This window comes from Battus philenor, unplaced genomic scaffold (assembly GCF_028537555.1).
Source record: "Battus philenor isolate CCGP_79_NKW_IND1 unplaced genomic scaffold, ilBatPhil1.0.hap1 SCAF_24, whole genome shotgun sequence".
NCBI lineage: Eukaryota > Metazoa > Arthropoda > Insecta > Lepidoptera > Papilionidae > Battus > Battus philenor.
The window spans coordinates 8,148,707-8,163,868 of NW_027181687.1; the positions used below are offsets into that span (position 1 = coordinate 8,148,707).

The window sequence follows — 15,162 nt, forward strand, 5'->3', positions numbered from 1 at the left end:
CAAGTCTGGGAAAATATTATAAGCAGTCAACAAAATTATATTAATATCATAATACCCAGTAAAAAAATTGGCAGCCTATATTAAAATATGAACTGGAATGTCTTAGACAAGTGGTTCATCCACATTCTCTGAGAAATTTCTGGCGATTCAATTTCAGTAAGTTTAGACGGCGCCTTAGAACATTCCATAAATAAGCTCATACAACTAAAACTAAAAAACGAAGTAAGGCTGCAGTAAAATTAAAAACAAATCCCTTGTAAAATTATGTGTTTGAAAGAGAATTGATAAATATAATTAAAAATTATAAACAGGGATACGGGGCGTGCAAAATAGAGGTAAAACAGAAGAAAAAAGCTTTTCTGTGCCGGCAAAATTTTTTAAAACGGAAACTATGATAAAAGTTACCGACATAGCCTAAATTTAAGTGGCAAAGAACAAGCCACATGGCTAGCAGGACAGATGGGCGCTGAGACCTTAAGGGTCTGAAGTGGAAACCGTGGTTCAGCAGGCGTAGCCTAGTGGACACAAGTAAAACGTCAGCCTTGTGAAGGTCGTCGAAAGGGAGTATCCAGCCAGCTTTCAATAAGACATTGAAAATCAATACGTGAGACCTATATCCAATAGTGGGTGTCCTACAGCTGAAATGATAAATGATCATCTGAAAATTTATTATTAAAGTAAAAACCTAGAAACTGACCGAAATAGATAATAATTATTTTTTGGATTATTTAGAATGAAATATGGGATATTAACCTGCTTTTTATTTGAATTATTTAGGTCATTATTTTTTTCCTTAAATTCTTAAAAACAATCTTTAACAGGTATATTATTACATCCACACGTTTTATAGAGTTAGCCATGTAAACGCATCTTTACATTTCTTTACAATTGTTGACGCCCACCAATCTCGCATTCAATCATCTGTCCTTTTCTCTTACTTACAAAAGTACGGTTAAAAAAGCATGATGTCTCAGTCCGGCGAATACAGTATGGTTCATTCATCTTTACCCGCCCTTTCATTGTGGTAGCGTTTCAGATGCATTTTTTACATCTTACCATCGCAGTTATCGTCGCCAACTAGTGTCGTTACATTTTTTATCAATTTTTAAAACAGAAACTGATATTTTCTAATTGAAAATACACTGGAAACACGTAATTTTGGTTGAATTTTGAATAATGAAGTGTCATGTACATAAAAATATAATCTCATAATAAAATATTTTGTTTATTTCTTGAGCTAGCTCTAAATGCTAAAAACGATCCAATGACATTTAAGCCAATTATACTTTCAGTTGAAGGTTGAATTTAATTAAATATGAAAAGTATAAGTCACACAGAAGACAATGTACTAAAAGTTTTGATACATTAATTTATTTAGAAAAGGTTTTGCGTATTATAAAAACAAAACAACTAAATCCTTGTGAATTAAGGATAAAAAATCCACTTAATACTCCGAGTGATTAAAATTTGGTTAGTCGTGCTGACAATGGATGCGGTCTCTTAATGGCTCATTTTCATTGGTAGAGCTTGCATTCGGGGTTCGGGAAATATCATACGATCATAACCGAAATCATTTTAGTGCTACCGAAAGCGCTTTACCGCGCCTTAAGTATGCGCGCAACGAGACGGGAAATTTATCCGCCGTTCCATTTCGTTAGGTCACCGTCAACGCTCGCGGCAGCGCCGCCCACTCTTTTTACCTCGTTCGCCGCTCTATCTCGCAACGCTTTCCCAAGGTGCAGTACAGCCGTTCCGGTAGCACTATAGTTGAAAAAGGTATAACTCTTTTAATCCCGTATAACGTCAATTAGCGTCTAAACATATGTGAACTGAATCCTGGCGCTAATGCAAGCGGTTTAACACTAACTAATAAATTTCATTCATTGTTATGTCATAAATGAAGACTCAAAACAATGCGAGAATGAGCTAACGACCAATAAAAATGAGTCTTAAGTGCTTCTCACAACCCCGGCTCGTATGAATTAGCTATAACACAATCTAATCCTTCATAGGTTCATTCAATAAAATAAGTCCAGCCGTTAACTAATAAAAGATCTTGTTGTATTTATAATCATTGTCTCAATAAATCTTTTAATATATACCTAAAATTACATCACTGCAATACGTGCGGCAAATAATAATAAAAGGTCTTCATCACTGCCACACTATACACCACACGTCACCAAAATCTCTGTGGTCTCGGACCCGCCCACCTCGGAGGTGGTCTGGGGCCATTTCTGGGCCAGAATTGTTGCGGTATGAATGATGACCTGAAATTAGTCCTGGGGCCCCAGTTTCTCGGGAAGCGCGGGTTCATAAACGGCCTAGGATGGTGTTGCCATTCGTTACTTTTGAAGTCATACTCCGGAGGCGATGGGTTCCTCGTGGTTATACTGTTCTCCATACCCCGGGCTCTCAGGTCTTCTTCATACAGGCTCTCCTTTGACTCATCTCTTTCATTGAAGCCTACATTGAATGGTTTTAGGTTGGAAGACATAGTTTCGAATGCATTGTTCATAGGTGTTGATTTAGTCTGTTCCCTTATTTTATCAAGTGAATTATTTATTTGGATAAGATTCGCATTATTTTGTTCTTTGTGATTGGTTTTACCGTTGTCGCCCCCAACTAAAACCTTGTTGTTATTAAAACTTTGTCGTCTGCCATGATCCGTTGTCTGCTGACTGGTGAACAAAGTTTCTGGAATGCATTAAATTGATATATGTAAAAATACTTCAATAACATTGTTTAATGATTTTAAAATTTGGAAAAAAATTGCAAAAGAATTGTATTTCAAAAAGAGTCTTACTAAATTAAAAAAATAATTACAAGTAACATTGTTTGCAAGATTACACAACGATAACACCGCATTTTCCAATTAGAAATTGATCAAAATTCTCTTAACAACAATTGAATGTTGAATGATTCCATTACATTTAAGCAGTTGTCTAAAATCGAAATCTTTATGAGTCCAATTTTATGACACCGATATATAAAATTGAAAAAATGATATCTTACGATGATCTTCATCTTCAGACAGGTCCATATCAACACTTTCCACAATATCAGTAGGTATGTTTACAGGCGGCACTCTATAATCCTGGAACGTTTAAAAAGACATATATGGTTATCTAACTATACTGCATTTTTTGTTATTCAAGCATATATACCAGGGAATAATAACCCTTGTCGAACTTACGACTTGCATGTCATAAATCAAATGTTTGATCCCCCAAATAATGGAGGCCATTAATAATAAGGCAACAAAAATTTGAAATATTTTATTAATAACAAAACAAGTCGGTGGCACCTGATTGGCCTTGAAATGCACTATGTAAAAACACCCGAAATAGAAGATTTAGCAGACAAACATTGGCTCCTAAAAAATCACTCATTTTTCATTCAAATTTTATTTACTATTGAATGTATTCATTTATTAGTGACAAATCTGTATAAATCTATTTTTAAGTACCAAATGTATTGACTTACTTGATCTACTTTACTGGGATGAGATCTTTGCGAAGGCAACTGGTGTGTCAATGATATTAAATTTCTGTGGTCGACATCTGTAAACCAATTATTATAAAGTGTTATCATTGACAAGTAACAAGCTAGCAAGTTCTAGCGGTACAAAGTCTGCAAGACCACATAGTAAATAGTTTTTATATGCAGTAGTCGGAATTTTTAAATCGCTTTTTCTTACTATTTTATCACATTGTGGTATACCACATGATGGCATACCATGGTATGGTATGGTATACCATACATTAATTGACAACAAATGAGCCTTACATTCACCTCTTTAAACATCTAAATTAAATAATAATTTTATTAATTAATGAAATAAATATAAGAACACCTGGTTTTTTTAAATGATTTGTTGAGTTACCTTGATGTGAAGAAGGATGCCGTATAGACGATGTCGTAACCGGTGCAGTGATGTTAGTTAAGTTAGACAACAATCTGTGGTCAATGTCTTCTAAATCTGAAACAAGATTTAAACAGGAATACAATCGTTACGTCTTTATATATACCCAAATATTAAAAAAAAACGTTAATTATTTTAAATCCTTAATACCGACCACATCCAAAGTTCACAAAAAGTTTGAAGAACTAATATGTTGGTTTCACTTCACCTATCAACGATAGATTTTGCAGTTAGATCAAATCGCATTTTTGTCGAATTTTGGTAATATAATATAAATATACGTATCAACCGGAACTATCTAAACTTTGAAAGCGGTGTATGAGAAAAAAGTCTGGAAAACTGTTTTAGATCAAAAAGTGATAAAAATTTCGGCACATCATGACACAACATGGTTATATCAGATATATCTCTAATAGTCCTTCTCGCGGCCGTGGCAGGATTATTAATTGAAATTAAAGACTTTTTATAAATTTAATTAGTATGTTACACTTGCTGATCAGTGGTCTCCTATATAAAACCTTAAGGTCCCAACGACGACCTTAAACGCGCCATTGGTCATTATAGCATGGAATTTATTATACATTGCTAGCTTGTTATAATATATCTTATACTCACGACTTAATATTGGCAGAACTGGAGGCGGTGGTGGCGGCGGTAATACGCCTCTATGATCCACATCAGTAGCGGCCACTTCCTGCAACAAAAGTTAAGCCTGAACATTTCGATACAATCTTTGTTCGAGGGAGTTCAGTAAGTTGTATTTTTTTTCCAAAAACAACCAATTATTTTAGTCACAGTCATTTTAACGGTTGTTTTAAAGGAATCTAGATACAGCAATAAACAAAGTTTATTGAATATAACATTAAAAATTTAATTTCAATATCCACAGAGTTTTTTTTTTATGATACAAGCGTTATAGAAGTATACCTGAGTGTAAGAGTCAGATAGTGAGCTTATCATGGGTATAGTGGGCATGGAGGGCAGTGGGGTCATTGTGGGTGCTGCGAGCGAAGACAAGTTGGGCAAAGGCGGGGGCGGCAATGGCGCGGCCGGTGGGGACTCCGGCGTATCAGCAAACGAGCCGCGTGCCATTAGAGGACTCGTCCGCTGCAAAACATTTAAACTCAAATTAATAATTAATTAATATTGCAATGACAATTTTTTTCAGAATAGCACTTGTCAAACCATTTATTCACATTTAACTTTTAATTAAATTTCTGGTTTTAGCTACAACTTATTCTAATCTCATTTCGGTTTGACATTGATTAATGGGAAAGTCTATACAGTTAAAATAAGACTTTTCATACATAACAATTATGTATTACTATACGAATTGTAGTAGCGCTTGTAGAACAATAAATTATTAACCAGTGACGTGCCATTATGATTAGTGACGCAGATGAAAAATAAAAAAAAATACAAAGAAATTGTATAAATCGCTAAATATCTTTTAACATTTTTTTTTGGATTTGACTCTTACTGTTGCCCAAATAGCATTTGCAGTTTTCACGGGCATGAGGTGGCAGGACACAGAGTGCGCCTAGACTAAGATCTCTTTTAAAGTAGTAAAGCTCGAGGGCTCGAGCTCTAGGAAGCCTCGGCTGGGGCCGCTTCATGTTCAATTTTACCTGATTGGAAGTCCACCGAGCTCTTAGATTGCTTCGGTGAACATTTCATAGTGACTAAGCTCAGGGAACTCCACGAGGGGACCTCGGCGAGGACTGACACTCGTCGATAATACCCGCTTGGTATTCCAACACAATGGGCGTCCAGTGGGCCGAACGTCGGCTTGGCTGGTTGCTATTGCCTGGTTGATATAACTCTACTACCAATTCGAAAAACGTTACCGCTGGGAGAAGAGGCGGAAGATACTCCAGCAACGCTTCTATCTTGTATAATAATTATGCCTTACGTTTACATTCAGTATTACTCACAGGTATACTCCATGAACTATTATTCCACTGAGCACCACCCTCTGATATATATGGTTGATCTGGATCATCTGAAATAATACAGGAAATCATAAACTGTTTGTAAGTTACTTCATCTTTGGTTGTTATAGGCCATACATTTCCAAGTCATTAACTTAAAAAAATTCAAAACTCCTATGAGATGTAATTAATTATACTAATTTAAAATGGCTAATTAAAATGTTTTTTCATAAAAAATTTGGTATTTAAGTATATACTACACTATCTATAAAAATATATACAAAAGATATAAAAAATTGTCTAAGGTTTTCTTAAAATTGTATAAGAAAATAATACTTACCACTCAGAACTTCAATTGTATTGCTACCATAAAACGAAGTTGGTGGAGGTGGATTGCCGGTACTCTCTGGTGTGAGCAGGTCTAGTCCCGGTAAAGCTTCCTGTGGTTTCTGTGATATCGTTGCGCTGGTCACTAGAAATATTATATCATGTTAGTATAAAGTTTTAACACAGGAATGGTAGAAAAAACTACTTGAGTAAATAAAATATACTTTTCATATATGTGAAAACCACAAAGGTTTTTCATTAATCAAAAATACACATATTGCTAATAAACTAAATAAGTCTTTTATTGATTTTTTTGATCGAATCTCTAGTGATTATTCGTTCAAACGCTTGTGAAAAGTGTTCTAGAATTAATACATTAAAAATGTTATTGTAATATTAATGCTAGAATACTAGACATCAATCCTTCTTGTTTAGACATAATCATAAGGTTTATTTAGTATGCGGATTTTATGCGGATTAAAATTAAAAAAAAAACAAATTAGTTTAAATTGTTGCTAGTGAAAATTAAAAAAAAACTAAACTGTGTTCACATTTATGACAAGCCATTTATTGTAATGTAAAATATTTTATTGATCTTTTATTACCTGAATTATTGTCTGAAGCATTTACAGTACTCCCATTCGGAGCGAACGTTTTTAAAAAATCATTGATGTTAAAATCTGGCTTTTCGTCTGACCTGTTGTTTATTACTTCTATCTTATTTGCTGTAAAACAGATATAACATTAAGTACACTAAAACTTACACGCCGTACGTCAAATGTATTCAATATTATGTAGTAAAAAAATAGTGATACTTTAAATCAGTTCATTCATTATTTTTATTTTTCAATTCATTGTTTTTGAAAAAAAGAAGTTAGTTTAAAATAAAAGGAATAATTAACTGCTTTTGTGATGCATGTTTACCCAAAAAAATTTGAATTGATAATTGTATACACAAAATAAATTTACTCAAGTTTTCTTTTCGTTTTCGTGATATTACATTTTTAAAAAATTCAACTCCGATTCAAAACACCGATCAGTAATAACTAAATAGTCTGAAAGAATTACTCAGAAGTGTCTAAAATAAGTCAACAAATTTTAAAAAATTCACTTGTTTCTCTTAATGTAATAATATAATTTTATTTATTTATATTTATATTTATATTTATATATATATATATATATATAGACATTATATATATATATATATATATATATATATATATATATATATATATATATATATATATATATATATATATATATAATGTCTTCTAAAGTTAAATTCACGCCACTACATTTTAATCAAAATTTTAATAGAAATAATTTAACAACAATTTATTCACCTTCATTATCAACAACCTTTTGACATCTAGTATACAAATGTTCAATGCCATAGCAATAAAAATCTATCAGTTTTTCTGTAAAATATTTCGACTGAAACGCCATTACTCTCCGGTCACCCTAATAGCAGGTATAAATGCTTGTTTAAAATTATTGGTACACAGATGTTCCTCAGTAAAATCTCTTTCACTTTCATATAATTGCATTTGAAAAAGTGTTACATGAACTCTGTGCAACAAAACAACCAGTGGAATTTACTAACAAATAATTATAGAAGATATTCTTTGATACTCACTATTATTAAGCTCTGCTTCTGAATCGTTAAAAATCGACAAAGGATTTTCTGATGTGAGAAATGAAGACAAGCCCAGGTTATATAATGATCCATCAGCTGCCAATGATGTGTTAAATGTTTGGTCAATGTTGTATGATACTGAAAATAATGCAATAGTTAAAACTTGTAGGACATATGTCGTTAAGTAAAAGTTCGTTCGTCGTTTCTTATATATATATATATATATATACATATATATATACATATATATATATATACATATATATATATATACATATATATATACATATATATATATATACATATATATATATTGTTATATATATATTTATTTTGTTCCTATATCTGTATATTTTGCATAGTACAACTCTTGGGGGAGTAAGACCTCACAGGTCTGCATGTGGTAGGTACTGTGTGAGCGAAACAGCACTAGGGATTAATTTTGATGTACTATTGTTTGATTGGACAATCCCCATAAACTCAAAAGTTTTCAGGGATCTAAAATAATGCATCACACAGTATGTCCTATGAATCATCTTCAAGCCGAAATTATGATTTACCAAAATATAATGCCTAACTTTCGTCTTTAAAAAGTTAATGAATCCATTAAGGTTTTGTGTATATGTATATATAATATGACTGCTACTTCTCCTCAATTGTAAATCTAACATTTAAAGTATGTTATTAAATAAATCTTATGGCAGCATTTAAGTTTGTATTTGATAGTAGGTTGGAGAGTTGTTGTTAAGTATATATCATAATGCATAAACATTATTGAATTTCATAAAAAGGAAAAACTGTTAAGTTTGTGGCCGGCTTTTCAATTTCTTCTCAACAAATTATCACTCGGCGCCAGTGATAGCTATCTCATGGCCTCACTACTGACGTTTCTTATAATGTTAAAAATAATTGACAATTCAGTAGGGCTAGTAAAACTTAAATAAAAAAATATTTAAATAACAAATCACTTCTGTGGAGAGTCCACATGTTGATGAAATGTTTATGTTTTCAAGATGATATGGTTCTTATTTTATTTTTTAATTGTTATTAAGTTATGGCTGCTAATGTCGCAATTTACAACAATATAAAGCATGCTTACAGCACACTAATTTAGAAAGAGTTGCACCAACAAATTCGAAACATACATAAAATGCAAACAGTACAATCGCAAAATAAGGTAAGTAATGGTTAATTAAAAATTTCTCGCCACTACCTATCATATCACGTGCTTTAGGCTTGACGTTTATTTTTGGGAATTGTATGTCAGTTTAGGTGGTTTTGCAATAAAACAAACACAAGGCCGGTATGAGAAGCTGTTAATTGTAATTTAAGTACTCACTGTCGTCGTCAGTTGTGTCCGCATTATTGGGCAAATCCAAATCTTCGTCGGGACCAGGTGAGGGTACATCTTCATCCCTCTGAGGGGGTGATGGCGCTGGATCCGGTAGTGTTGGTATTAACTCATCCAATTTCCGTTTTAATGCACGAACTCTTGCACCGAAAGTTTTATATGCCTATAAAGTTTATTAGGGATTGATTAAGTATTCATTGATAGAAAATAGTTTAATTGTTGCCACTATAGTAAATAGTTATCTATATATGAAATTAATTAGATAACCCATGTTGAAAATAAACTTACAAAAATTTGTTTGTTGTAAGTTTATTTCATTTGATTTGTTAATGAATAATACTGTTTTATTTTACACAAAAAATCGGAAATAAATAATAGATATTGAACTTTATGTATTGCTAAAATTATGATAATAGTTAAGTATAAAATAAAATGTAATCAAACATGTATACTTTATAAATCACTTTTTCACAATATTGGACATACATAAAGACAGTACAATATCCAAAATTATTGCTCTAAATATATATATTTTAATGTATGTTTATTTTAAGTTGAAGTGGTTGCTTATTGATGAAAGTACTTCTGCATTGGAAAATTCAGAGAATGCCAGTGGGTGAGTGAGACAGATAATTATACCAAATCGAATGTATGAATGATACAACAATCTACATCTCATGGAGAACCACAAAAACTATTTTAGATGTTTATTTTTTATTCATTTTTTTTTCATATTATGTATTATTCATTAAAACAGCCTTTATAATTTCTTATTAAACAAAAGAACTTTTGATAAATAATTATTAATTATTCAGCATTTAGTGGCAGGGCAGTGTAAAAAAAACTACTTACATAAGCAACAACTTTAACTTCTCCTCTTTGTGTTGAGTAGTATTGATTGGCAGAAGCCAGCAAAGCCAAAAGAGCTTCCCGCGCAACAATCTCCCTTTGCAATGCTTGTGTGTATCTTTCTACACAAGCTATTCCTTCATTGAGCTCTTTCTCCACATCATCTTTATTACTCCTATCTGTAAAGTGATCATTTTTAATATTCTTTCGCATTAAACAATAAAGACAGCTGACAAGCTCACAGTCACTGAGGATCCACAGAGTGGGCAAAAATAGCAGTTGAGCACTGATCAAGTAATAAACAATAGTGGGTTTGCACTTCTGGGAAGACAGTTGAATAAGTTTTAAAACTCACAAATTGTTATTCATTTTAATACAAAATGAGGGTAATTTTTTTACCTTTATTGATATACTACCTTCAGACAATTTAATAATGTGTTGCTATTAAATTATTAAATATATAATAAGAAAATTAAAAAAGCCTCAGAGTTACTGTTTTTTTTTAAATCATCCACATATATGTTTAATGTAATTATGTTGTTTTATATGAAGACAATATAGTTAATACTTATGTACAATATATAACAAAAACATACCTTTAAGACTAGCCCGTAATGCATCAGCATCAGATAGCTGCAGGTGGCTCTCATGAATATATTTCAACCTTAAATCAGTATCTGCCTCTAATACTGTACACTGTTTTATTTTGTTTACTAGTTGTTGTGGCTAAAAGTTAGAAAAAGAATTTAGACATAATCCATTGCATGCGGGATGTAATGCATCAGTGATGTGATGATCAGTCTCTACACTCTAATAATAGCCAACTGTCCTGCATTTGAAGGACTTTGGTTTGAATATGAATGCCGGTTGGGAAGAAAAAATGAAGACAAGCATCACCTCTATAATAAAAGAAGAAAAATGCAGAATGACCTTCCTCAAATACTGCAGGAGGGTTATTGAAAAAGTAATTTTGAGAAATAAATGTTAGGATTAATATAGGGTCAGATAAGCAGATTTACATAAAGAATAAATATAAAGTATAATTGCAGGTATCAAAATAGAATAATAAAATAACAAGCAAAATAAAACAATGTATAGTGATAAATATAACATCTGTGGTAGAAATAAAACTTAAATTGTTACAGTAATAAAGACTGTGATAAACTGATAAAAATCCTGTACTGTGATAATTGAGGAGAGGATGAGAGGCAATGCAAAGGAAATTAAGGATAAATCAGAATGAAATATTTTGTAATACATGAATATGAAGATTGATAGAAGAGAAAGACAAGAAACAAGAAATGTAAAATAGTTATTAACACATTCTATGCTGAGAAAAAAAATGCAGTTTCCTGTCCAGGCCATGTCGGTCAATGCTGCTAATGTTATTCCCATAAATAATGCCTCAAATTGACTTTTGTTATAACCAAGTAACAAAACAAAAAAAAGAATCTAGTAAATTTTAAACAGGTTTATGACCTTTAAAAGGCCTAAAGAGAAACTTCGCTGACGGTCAGAACTGACCGCATTGGCAGAGAACGTGTTAAAGACAAAAAATACCTTTGCCCAAAAATAAGACAGGGTGTATGGGAGATCCTCAATAACAGGTGCCATATAAAAAAATTCTTAATAATAAAAGATGCACCATACTCTTAACCTTGCAATTTTTCTAGACATTACAAAGTGTAATGTCTGAAAGATCACAGTATAACACAAAATTGCTTATATGCTACTGCTAGGTGATAAATTCTGACCCAGCAATGGTTCCCTATCAGACTAACTTCTAACATAACAGTGATAAGGGTCATATTATTCAAGCAAATTCACGAAGCAGCAATCAGTGCGAAGTCACATAGACTAAAGGAATAGTGTCAAAAATAGAGAAGTACAATTTGAATAAATTTTGACTTAAATTAATTTTAAGTTGATAACTATTCTTTTAAAAAGAGGTGTTACCTTTAATTTTATAAGTAATTTCACTTCAAACAGAATAAATGACGGACTATATATACATAGATAGATATATGGGTCATAAAAATCTCAGGAGCCTGAAATTATCTTTGGGAAAAGCAGTAAATAAAATATACAATTGAATGTGGTTCATGCAGCAATGGGAGCATGGCTTCAAGGACCAAAGGATTGCATAAAAAATAGAGGTAGATATTTTAAATACATTTTGACTTAAATTAATTTAATAGTGATTGTGCTAGTAAAAAATTACTTTAGTTTTAGTTTTATGAGTAATTACACTTGTAATTGTATTCAGTGATTATGTAAATATAGGTAATTAAAAGCATTATAATAATTTAGGGAAACTAAAGGCATCTTTGAGAAAAGCATTGACTGAAATAGACATGAATATAATGTATACAGGGACATGTAGCCTTAGTCTAATAAAATTTACCTATCTTTACAGTAAATAAATGGGATTGGTTTTTTCAGAAGGCAGTATGTTGTTATGTTATTATTTCATTGGTTTAAGTCACAAAAATTAGGTCAACACTTGGTCTATCACCTAAACCATTTACTATACCACATTCAAGGTGACCAAGAATGAACCTCAGCTCTATCAATTGCTATTATCAATTTAATTATTTACTAGTTAAATTTGTCACTTTTTAGGCTTACTTGAAAATCCAATGGGTCATCATCAGTCTTCTTAGTAGCCCCAGCACTGAGCAAGCCAGTCAAATCTGATAAGAACTCATCATCATAAACTGATCTCTGCTCCCATATTTTGAAAATTCTCAGTATTTTTGGGCGGACTTTTTCATCTCTACAAATAATTATATTATATATTATAAACAATTTAAAATCCACATACCACAAAAATGTAAGTAGTTTTTTTGGTATAGTCAATGAAGAAAGGTGGAGGAATAACAGAAACTCTACTTGAGTCATTAAGTAATAAGAAAAATTACAAATTCAATTACATCCCACTCAAAATAAAACAACATTATTCAGGCTTTTAATACAAAATCCTTGGCAAAAACAAATGTCACCTTAGGACACTTAGCCGGTAGTGCATCTTTCTTTTTTTCTCTCCATTTAAGCATAGCTTTAAACTTACTAACAATGAATTACACTTGTTAACTATAACATCAAAACAATCAACACAACCTACCTGACCAATGGAGTAGCTTTTTGTAAATTTAATCCCCAACTTTCAACGAATTCGTAATTCTTTCTTTTGCTGTACTGAATTACATCATTGGCTAGGTAAAACAGAACCAGTCTTTGCTCTACCTTTACTCTTTTCAAAACATTCAACCAACTCGAAACTATCTTTTTATGATGATCTCGCTGCTTTAAACACCAAGAAGATAACGATTGAATACTCTCCTGAGTATCTTTTAATTGGGTAAGCCTCTTTTCAAACGTTAGCGTATTAAATTCTTCGGTCTCATCCATTTTAGTGGGAAAACTTCTATAAGTGCATTTCAAAGCTATTTAGTCAAATAACACAAACTCACATATACTATCACTTTTTAACAATGAAATATAACGTAACTGATACACTAAAACATAATTAACACCAATTTTATCGAAGAACTATTTCGTAAATAAATGTAGTCCCATACCGCTTTTTGTAATAAAACAAAATATGTTTTTATTTTAAACCTTTCGAATCTATCTAATAGAATATGTGATATTAAATCTAATTTACAATAACTGTAAATGCTATTCTCTGTTTAAATTTTCCTTTTACACTCGCACAAACTGTGTCTTGATAGAATAAGCTCAAAATTTCCTAATACAACAACCGCCATTTTCTCAAGTGAAACGAGGTGCTGTCAAACAGCGTTTAATGATTATTGCCAATACCAATTATAAATGTACATGAAAATAAAAACAAACAACATTTTATTTCTTAATTTTATGTTTAGCGCATTGTAACTAAAATTAATACAATTTCGGTTATTAAATAAGTTAGATTCTCAGTTTCAGATTTATATAAAATCATGTAACAAATTATCTTAAACTAAACTGTACATCAGTTTATGCATTGAACGCTGAATTTTTTATCTTGTTGTATATTTATTTGGATTTTCGAAAAAAAATATACATGTAAACTAATAAAGAAATAACAACATTATAACTTATTAAATTTCGTTCATTCTTAATACCACAATACAAGAACATATTTAATAATATTAAAACAAACTTTTAGATTGACAGCTATCTCTTTGCTATAATCGCTTAGATTCTTATTTTTTGCTTTTTCGCAGTTTTGTACCCCCTATATGAAACTTAGACTTATTTAAATTTAATTTTATTCATTTTGTTATTTAGCTAGTATATATAAATAAATTCTATCCGCCCATTATTTAAATTAAATAGTGTACTATGAAACGTGGTATGAAAATTTTATTTATAAAGATAATATATCCAAAAGAAGTTTTAAAATATCATGTCAATGCTCATATAAACTTTAATATACCTCGACGATTAGTACTACATTGTATTTGATGTATTTGAAAATGTGCTACTAGTCGATTTAGGCTTTGTGCAGCTTCATCGAAAATGAGTCCCTGGAAACAGGAGGTCCGCGGACTAAAAATTTATACTGTGTGATCCTGTCCCTGTTACATCGAAAATCAACGTACGCGCGAAGAGGGATTGTACCCATGTGTATGTATAGTACAGTGAATAAGGTGTAGTATAAGTTATTCGAAGTGAGGCTTACTTGGCGGTCAGGAGCGACACAGTCCTTGCCTGTCCGCCCACGCTTGAACACGGGCTAAGTTTACTTGTAAAAATCAGAGCGAATAATACTGTTTTCCGCAATTACTTTACAGCATTATAAAACATTCATTACTTGTTCGCCCATCTCTTTGTATAACTCTATATAGAAAATTTACTACTAATTTCATTGATTAGTGATAATAAGGTAAAGATGCGTTTTAATGGTGAAAAAATTTTAGTCTGCATGGTCAATTCACGTTTCCTTCATCTATGCTGGTTATTACTTATACATTAATTATTAAATCTATGACTGTTCTTCTTTAGCCTCCGACTTAACGTAATTTTCTTTGCATTGATTTCTATTTAATAACGAAGGCAGGCATGTCAAAAACCCTAATAAGTAATAGAATTTGAAGACAATTTTTAAAAAGGTCACATGAGGATCAATCTTTGA

At 31.6% G+C, this 15,162-nt stretch overlaps 1 protein-coding gene across 1 annotated transcript; it reads right to left on the reverse strand.

Moving 5' to 3' along the window:
- Window positions 1-2,056: 2,056 nt before the first annotated feature.
- On the reverse strand, window positions 2,057-13,785 carry LOC137924550 (uncharacterized). The gene is made up of 15 exons (XM_068767940.1): window positions 13,147-13,785; window positions 12,651-12,798; window positions 10,619-10,748; window positions 10,026-10,201; window positions 9,162-9,336; window positions 7,823-7,960; window positions 6,789-6,908; window positions 6,197-6,328; window positions 5,860-5,927; window positions 4,853-5,032; window positions 4,541-4,619; window positions 3,887-3,982; window positions 3,487-3,563; window positions 3,016-3,097; window positions 2,057-2,697 (listed from the first exon to the last, which is right to left on the reverse strand). The coding sequence occupies exons 1-15, from the start codon at window positions 13,431-13,433 to the stop codon at window positions 2,180-2,182; spliced, it is 2,406 nt and encodes an 801-aa protein (XP_068624041.1). The 5' UTR covers window positions 13,434-13,785; the 3' UTR covers window positions 2,057-2,179.
- Window positions 13,786-15,162: the final 1,377 nt, after the last annotated feature.

Coding starts and splice junctions, on each gene's coding strand:
- LOC137924550 (XM_068767940.1), bottom strand. CDS start 13,433: ATGGATGAGACCGAAGAATTTAATACGCTAACGTTTGAAAAGAGGCTT. Junction 10,202..10,618: donor ATTACGGGCTAGTCTTAAAG/GTATGTTTTTGT, acceptor ATCACTTTACAG/ATAGGAGTAATAAAGATGAT. Junction 5,033..5,859: donor ATAGTTCATGGAGTATACCT/GTGAGTAATACT, acceptor AATGTTTTGCAG/CGGACGAGTCCTCTAATGGC.